Below are 8,544 nucleotides of genomic sequence, written 5' to 3'. Positions count from 1 at the left end.
TATAAGTTTGTGTTTTTTTAATAAAATTAATCGTACAAAATATTTTAGGCAACTATTTACATGTACAGTACATATTTGCTCCTTTTTAATTGACTGAGATTACATTTGCCATGAATTTGTGCTATACAGATAAAAATGATTGTATGATAGACACTCTCAGTTTAGTCATAATGGTGAATTAATTAAAGTTTGACTTAACCTTATAGATATTGAAAAGTATTCATTTAACTCATACTCTATACATCCTTTGAATGCAGTAATGAACTAGATGTATACAACTATATCCACATTTATTGTTGTGCAATATTTGAATACAATTCTCCCTTAAATGTCTCATATTTTAACATAAACATAGAATTATCTAGAATAATTTGGGTATCTAACAAGAGCGACCCTTTTTTGAACATATTTTAAATAGATTTTTTTTTTATTATTTTGCACTGTAAACAGTATGCTGAATAAATTTGTATGAAGGGTAAATCAAATCAAATAATTATCTTTTTATACACCAGTGTTCTTTAAAGCTGCAAAAAGAAGGGGTAAAAGAAAAATAAACATATCTACTCACAACAATTACGAGAAAATGGTGGGAAATGCTGTTCAAACAACACTATCTGTAAAAGATTTTGTATGAGATCAAATTCTAGTTGAAAGTTAGCTGTAATTAGCTAAATCAGCTGAACTTCACTATTATTCTTGTCATCCAAATGGTTGTTTCTTCTTCTTTTGTGTGGGTTAATGTCAATGTTAAACTTGACATGTAATGCCTCCAGAAACTTGTTCTTTCTCTTGTAGATGATTAATGTCTATAGGAAAGGGAATGCTTATTGATTAGTGGATAAGAGGGTTTGACGAGATTAAAGCATGGAATTGTCATCACAACACCCGTGGCCTTTTGGCATGATAGGATAGACAGATCGGGGCGGCTGTGGATAGTTGGTAGAGGCGTCATTTCTCAGCTGAAAGGTCGAGAGTTCGATCCCCAGTTCCTGTGGCAACACTTCTTGTGTGTCCTTGAGCAAGACACTTGATCCTGCTGCTTCGTCTACAGAAACGGCACTGCCAGCAGCGTGTGAATATCGGTGTGACATGCGGTCTAAAGGCGATTTTAGTTGTCTAAAGATTAGAAAAGCGCTATATAAGCTCAAGTCCATTCACCATTTACCATAGAAAGATAAGCAGCATTTATTGTCCCAAAGGCTTAGTCTATTAATATTTACAGATTCAGGTTCTACTGCACTTGACTATCTAGGTTGTAAATCAGTTAAGTGGGTAGTAGTTGAATCATTTGCTATTGCTGTAACAGGAGTGTTTGACGGCTGTAAATAGGGAGGTTAATAATCTTGGCAATTTCCCTGAATGTTGTTGTTGCTTTTGTGGAATGGTATACATAGTAAAAAAACAGTAACGCAAGATAGGTTGAATTATGCTTCTGTAAAGTAATAGCAGCAGGTTCTCAAACTTAAGTTTCTTATATAGATATTGAAAACTTTTTAAATGACTTTACTTTCTTCTTCTCCTTTTTTTAGTTGTTTTTGATTGAGATATGTCCCTTGTCTCCTTCGAACGCCTGTGGACAAACTTCTCACACATGGCTCCTTTCATTCCTTTTGTCCTCAACTCTGTCTTGAGCATTCTCTTCCTTGGTTACTGGTTGTCATGGATTCAGAAGCCCTTGTAGGCTACAAAAACTGGAGGGATTAAAGGCAGCCATTTTGGGGACAGCTGGGCCAGGTTGGTCCCTGTTGCCCCCTGTCCCACCCCCAGTCACTTTTGGGGGAAGAGGGGTAGCATTGTGTGAGGATTAGAGCTTCCTGTGTGTCAGCTCATTACATGGGGTGGGAAGAGGGGTGGGAGAGTACAGGGGTGAGGGTGGTGAGCAGAAAAAGTGAGGGAGAGAGAAATGAAAGAGAAAATGAAAGACCATATGGGGGGATGGGGAGAATGGGGGGTCCTCTACAGCTGCACCCTCAATCACACTCATACAGGCTGTGGTTATCCTTTTCAGAAGACACACACAGTACTGGGAAACTGAAACATATTAAATGATACATAAGGCAAAAAAAAGACTCAGACAGCAAACCCCGGGCCCCAGACAAAGGGACCCCGATTCAGACACACAGAGAGCTGGAACAAACAAGCAAAAACTGACAAACAATGTTTAGACAGAAGAAGAATGCTGCACACAGAATACATAAACAGATAAACTAATTCAGAGACAAACTCTCAACTAAAGCCAGTCTGAATGAGTCACCAGTCACAAAAAACACAGGTCTCCAATTCCAATTCACATTGCCTTTGTTTTATTAATTTTTTGTACATCACATGGGAAGCATGGGAAAATTGTTACAAAAGGGTTTTACAAATGGTAAAGCAAAGCACAAAAATACTTCACTGTGCAGAGCAGGAATGCAGGAGCAGAAAACTCTCAAGTACTTTGAGAGAGGAGAGCTAGGGGAGGAGGAAAAAAGAACATAAAAGGGGGAGGAAGGCCAGGATTCATCCTTACTGTAGATTTGGATATTCAACGAACACCACACATTCTGCTGTAAGTGAAGTAAATTCAAAGTTTACAATTGAACTGACCATCTTATACAATGCTCATCATAAAAACCCATTATGGACATCATCAGGGTTAGGCTAATTCACTATATTCACTCCGTGGCACTTTCCTCTGATGTCAGGCACATGGTGCAAAGTTAAAATGCATCAGTTGTATAAATGTTGCCATATGATATTTTAATCATTTTACAGTTTTCCAATTGATCATATTACATATATGACATATATAACATATTATGTTTTAGCTTGCAATATAGCAAATGTTCCCCTGCCTTTCAGTTGCTGCTACTAAACAGCAGTGTAATATTAACATAGTAATTGAGCTGAAGTCAGAGTTACATGGCGGCTCAGCGAATATTGTCTATTGCTCAGATATTTCTATAAGTCGATGTTTTGGTAGCACAGGACACAGTGCAAGTCACTGTACATCAGAAATATGCTTTCAGCAGCATTGTGTTCAAAAACATTGAAGACGAAAATAACAATTAAAGGCATACAATTTACTGAAGCTTTGTATTTACAAATGCTGGGCATTATTAATTTGGCCTGTTTTGGTATGACGTAAAACTATGGAACATCGTTTTATTCAACTCAGCTTGTTTACAATATGTCCTGAAAAAAAGCGTATACAATCAATTCTCATTGTGGCAATGTTATGACATGTGTAAGTTAAGGCATCACTGCGGTCTTTAAAATACAAAAATACAACTCTAGAGTACTACATTCACATATCTCTCGTAAAATTACTACAATAGAAACACGTTTGTCTATTACAAAAGGTAAACATGAATTACAATTAATGACTGGAAACAAATCGTCAATGAAAAAATACATTCCCTTGTCAGGACCCTTTAAATGCTAAGACGTCTACACTGTAGTTTCCATTGGCTCGTCTGCCATACTAGAAACAACACTGATTGGGGTGGGATCTGTGCTGTCATCTTTCTTTGGGGATTCAGCAGATCCCAGTTCTTCTTCCTGCCGTTCCTTGTTGTTACTAGCTGGATCAGAAGTGTGATCCTCCACAACGTCATTGTCACTGATTTGAGGTTTGGAGGGGGTATTGGTCAATGCTCCCGGGTGAGTTTTCATATGGCCCTGTTGATGGGAGACACAACACAAATAGTCATTAACTATAAAGTACAGAATAAAAATATCTTTTGATGTAAGAATCTGTCCTCCTACAACATAATTATGATTGTAACAAGAACAGATCAAATCTGCTGTGGATCTGTAACTCTTACCTTAAGTCCACTTCGGCTGGCATATGCCTTGCCACACTCCGTGCAACTATAGGGTTTGTCAGGGCGAGGAAGCTGAGTGTCTTGTGTTTGTGTAGTGACAGAGGGCTCTGGGTCCTTTTCTGGCAAACTGTAACCCTCCCCCTTTTGAATGTCCCTCTCTGGGTCTGGATCCAAAGCTACATAAGACATTCTTCGTGTATTGGTCTCAATCTTGGCTTTACTTTGGGTAGCATCTGCCTCTTGTGCCTCCAGTGGTTCACTCCCACAGGCATTCTCTGCTTCAGTGAAAGCTTTGGGGCTACTCGGTGGGATAAGTGCACATAAGGTGTTTTCAGCCAGGGGTTTGGGGTTAGAATCAGAACTTGTTGAGGGGTGGTTTGTTGAGCAGGATTCATCATCATTTATCCCCCTGTGCAATGTTTCATTTTCTACTCCAGATTTCAAAACGCATAGAGAAAGAGGTGCGTCATTCATCTCTGCATCTCCATTCACTGATGAATGAGAACTAACCATGGGTGCTTTGAAAGGGTTGGTGCTTCCTTGGTCAGGGTGGTTCTTCTCCTCCGAGTACATAGAGCCATTCATGGGGCTACCATTAGCTAGGGTGTTATCTCCCATATGCAGGGGGTCCTCGGCTCCCACTGAGGGGGGATTACGGGTCACGGGTGGGCTTACACTGGGTGTTGAGCCTTCTGATTCCTCTGTCTTCACAGAAGTATCATCAGCAGCTGTGGATTGCTTATCCATTGAGGACCTAGAGTTTGTGGTCAAAGCTAGTGGAAGGAGTTGAGGTGTTGTACAGAGTGAGCCATTCTTGCTATCATTAAGGATGGAATTCTGCATTTCTGGGCCATCTTCAGGAGGCATATCTTCGTCAGGAGGTAATTGTCCCCCTAGATGTAAGCGGATATGATGCTGAAGAACCAAGGCATTTGTGAACTTGCGGGGGCACAAGGGGCAGGAGTTTAAGGCACGGGAGTTAGCTGGTCTTGCACGGTGAGTGGCAAGGTGGGCCCTAAGACTGCCCTTAGTGGAGAATGACCGACCACACAGCTTGCAAGGGAATGGGCGCTCTCCCAGATGTGTGGCCTGATGCAATCGCAGAGCTCTTGGACAGCTGAGGATACGAAGACACACTCCACACTGATTTGCAGCCTGGGTTGTAGGAAGAGATGGTGTAGTTGTTGTTGTGCTAGAGCCTGAGACTCCCTGGCTGGTCAATAGTCCAACAGCATTGGCACTAGGGCTCAGACCAAGAGCAGCCAACATTTCCCTGCGATAGGCACTGGAGGTGGTGCTCAGGTCATAACCATGGGTGTCCCCATTGGTCTCAGCAGAGGTTATTGAGGAGGTGGAGGAAGAAGAAGTGGCTCCTCCCTGTGGCTGCTTTTCAAGTTTCTGTACCAGCCGTTGCAACTTGGAGGTGTCAGAGGTTTGGCTAGAGGCGGTGGGAGAGGATGAAGAAGGGGAGGATGTTGATGGTTTTGGGAAGGGAGGAAAGGGAAAGGGTAGCTGATGAGGAGAAGAGAGGTGGGAGGTGGATGGGTGGCCTGGCGGTCGGAGAAGTGCAAGGTGGTGAGGAGAGGTACCCCCAGGGAAGAGAATCTTGGGTAGGTGGGCCAGTTGAGAATATGGTGAAGCTGTATGGAGGGTGGAGTGAGGAGGTGTGTTTTCATCGAATCGCTGCTGCTTTGCTCCTTTGAATTGGCTCCCCAAGGAGGACGAAGATGACGATGAAGACGAAGAAGGCAATGCAGTGCTTGATGCACTGGTGGAAGTTGCAGCTGAGGCTCTGTTCAGCTGTAGTAGGGAATGGGCAGTGGACAGCAATGCCATGTCCACTGATGGTGGCAGAGGTAAGGAGGAAGTTGAAGGACGAGTGGATGCGCCAGACAGGAACCCTAATCCCATGTTATCTGGCATTCCAGGAATGCTGCCTTTTACTCCATTAAATGACTCATCTTCATCAGCCCGCCGTTTTCTCCTTCTCTGGATGGCACCAGAAGAAGGGCCACTCTGGGTTTGCTCTGACAGTGCAGGGGGTAACAGTGAGAGGGACAGCTCAGGGTTCTGCTCTCTATGACGCAGAAAATGGGCTTTAAGGTTCCCCCTTGTTGTAAACCGGCTTAAGCATACTGGACACTGGTAGGGCCTTTCACCTGTATGTGACCTCAGGTGGATCTGAAGTGATGAATCACTACTTAACACCTTCCCACAAAAACGGCACACATGTTGAGGGCGTCCTGAGGAGGAGGCAGAGCCCAAAGAGGAGCTCGGCTGGTGATCCTGGGAAAGGCTGGTGGTTGGAAGGGGAGGAGTTGAAAAACTGATACCATTGCTGTGCCCAAATGAGGGGTTGTTGGATGATTTCTCATGGAGGTAGCGTGGCGGCAAACCCAGTGACAAGGACAAAGGATGTAGAGAAGCAACAGAGGAGCTAATAGAAGAGGCTATAGATGAGGAAGAAGTAGAGGAGGGTATAGCTCTACTGCCATTGACATTTGAAGCACCTGATTTGGGAATGGATGAGTGGTGGTAAAGGGAAGTTTGAAGGCCACTCAACAGCGATGATGCTGTTGTCATTGCTGTGGCAGTAGAGGCATGTGTTGGTGATATCGATGCATTTCCTGTCAATCTCTGGTTGGTGTCTGCACTACTTGACTGTGTGTTATTAGCTTGGCCAAAGACAGCTCCCCCAAGCCTTAGAACATGCCTACATATTTCCTCTGTTATCTGCATCTGGTGGATTTGCCTTTGCTGTAACACCCTCAGCTCCTCAAGCAGTACAGCCAAGGTTGGAGGAACCTGGATCTGTCCTTGTTCTCCAGGAGAACTGGAGTTCTGCTGCTGGCCTGGGCTCAAGCTGTCATGATGAGGTGGCACATACTGAGAGGATGAGGAGGAGCAAGAGGACGAGGTATTGGTTGTGGCTGAGCTGCCCATCGCTGGGGAGGTCATGGTGGAGTGAGAGTTTCCTTGGTGGGGCAGGTTGTGGGAACCTGACATTTGTCCAAGGGGAGGAGGTGAGTAAGTCTGTGATGAAAGCGAGGGGTGAGGAAAGTCTGGAGAGAGGGAAGAATGGGTGTTTGGAAGGGAGGTGGTGAAAGGGGAAATGTGGCTAGGCCAGTGGGGAGGAGGCGAGCTCTCGCTGGGTAAGGAGGGCGCGTGGAGCCCACCAGGGGATGGGCGAGGGGCCAGAGGCGGCTGGCAGTCTTGAAGAGAGGTGGGAGAGGAGGAGGAAGATCCTGATGAGGTCACTTCTGAGCCAAGAGATATGGAGGGGGACTTCATGCCCAGGTGTTCTTCTGATGATGACAAAGAAAAGTAAAATATTAAAGACTTTTCAGTTTTGTTTTTTTAAAGGACTTTATTATAAAAGTTCAAGCTAACAATATCAGTAAAACAATACCCAGGTTATTACCTAATTACTCAAAACTTTTGGCATCATTTAGATTGTTAATTTCATTGCTTCCACTTAATGTTGACACGTGTATTTTGCAAAACTGGTATGCTAACCAAATGATCCAGTGATTCCAAAAAGGGGATGGCTTTGAACAAAAAGAAGATAAACAAATGGATGATACTCTGCATTCTGTTAGTCTTTGTCAAATCTTGTCTCAATCTGAGCTCGGAGAAAAACTACTCAAACATATTGCAAACACAAAAAAGCTTACAGACACCTTGCTGCTATGGCAACACATTTCAGAGGACAATGGGCATCACCAAGACAACCCATAACCCCTCTTAACCCACCCCCTCCTTACTGCAGTTACGTCTTTCATCTCCCTATTCACCCTTCCCCCCTTACGTCACAGTGGAGGTCAAGGGTCAAACCATGCTAAGGGTTCTGGGCACTGTCCAGACACTCTGATTGGTCAACTAATCTGACCTCTGCAGCTCAGGGGTGAAATTCTTTTAGAATCTTGAGCACAGAGTGAGAATGAGTTAAAAGAAAAAGAAGGGGGAGGGTAACAAATGAACAGACTTACTATTCCCTCCTGGAGAGATATAGTGATGGAATGAAAGACTGTACCTGTGAAATTCCATTTTGAAACTTAGAATCAGACCTTCACATGCAGGACACAAGAATCTCCTGGAGTAAACTTCCATTTGTGTAAGTTGACCTGTACAAAGACTGGTGCATTGGTTTGAAGATTTGCATTTCAGAACAAGTGCAAGTGCAATCTCTCTTTACCCTCTGAATACTTTTATTCTCTCAGCCCCCCCCCCCCCCCCTTTGAGAAGACCAAGTGTGTTGGGTATACTGTCAATAGAGCTGGGGGGGCAAGAACAAGGGAGAAAGAAGGGGGGAGGGAAGTATTGAGAATGTGAAAATTGTGTAAGAGGGGTGCATATGAGAGTAAGGCATGGACTAAGAGTAAAAGACGAAGAGAACAGAAAGGTGGAAGATAAATCTTTACCAAAAACTCTGCTCCCTCATTCACCTAATTGTTAACAAATAAGAGAGCTCGCTATACTTAACAAAGACCTCCAGCAGTCAGCGCTGAGCAGCCTGTTGGTTTCCTGGAGGACAAGCAGCTTTTGAAAATGGCCACTGCTGTATGTTAGTTAATCCTACCCTTCACTTCACAGGAACAAGTATATTGGCCCCAACCAAATTGCCTTCGGCCTTCATTTAGTCAGGCCCATTATAGTGAATGTGGGGGGGCTTGACCAAAAAATAACATTTTGTAAGATTATCCAAATCAGGTGCAATTGTGGAAATGTGGCCATGCAT

At 43.6% G+C, this 8,544-nt stretch overlaps 1 protein-coding gene across 3 annotated transcripts in view; it reads right to left on the bottom strand.

Moving 5' to 3' along the window:
* Positions 1 to 2,566: 2,566 nt before the first annotated feature.
* The window catches only part of LOC306841438 (uncharacterized protein), an 8,069-nt gene continuing 2,091 nt past the window's right edge, over positions 2,567 to 8,544 (bottom strand). For all 3 annotated transcript variants that reach the window (XM_079371341.1, XM_079371342.1, XM_079371343.1), the window contains 2 exons: positions 3,807 to 7,111; positions 2,567 to 3,660 (listed from right to left, as the gene is read on the bottom strand). In XM_079371341.1, coding sequence (XP_079227467.1) covers positions 3,430 to 3,660; positions 3,807 to 7,111 — 3,536 coding nt within the window. In that variant the 3' untranslated portion in view covers positions 2,567 to 3,429. The remainder of the gene's footprint in view (positions 3,661 to 3,806; positions 7,112 to 8,544) is intronic.

This window comes from Symphodus melops (genome assembly GCF_947650265.1).
Source record: "Symphodus melops genome assembly, chromosome: 20".
Classification (NCBI taxonomy): domain Eukaryota; kingdom Metazoa; phylum Chordata; class Actinopteri; order Labriformes; family Labridae; genus Symphodus; species Symphodus melops.
The sequence above is the reverse complement of the archived record's forward strand: the minus strand, read 5'-3'. Positions and strand labels throughout refer to the sequence as shown.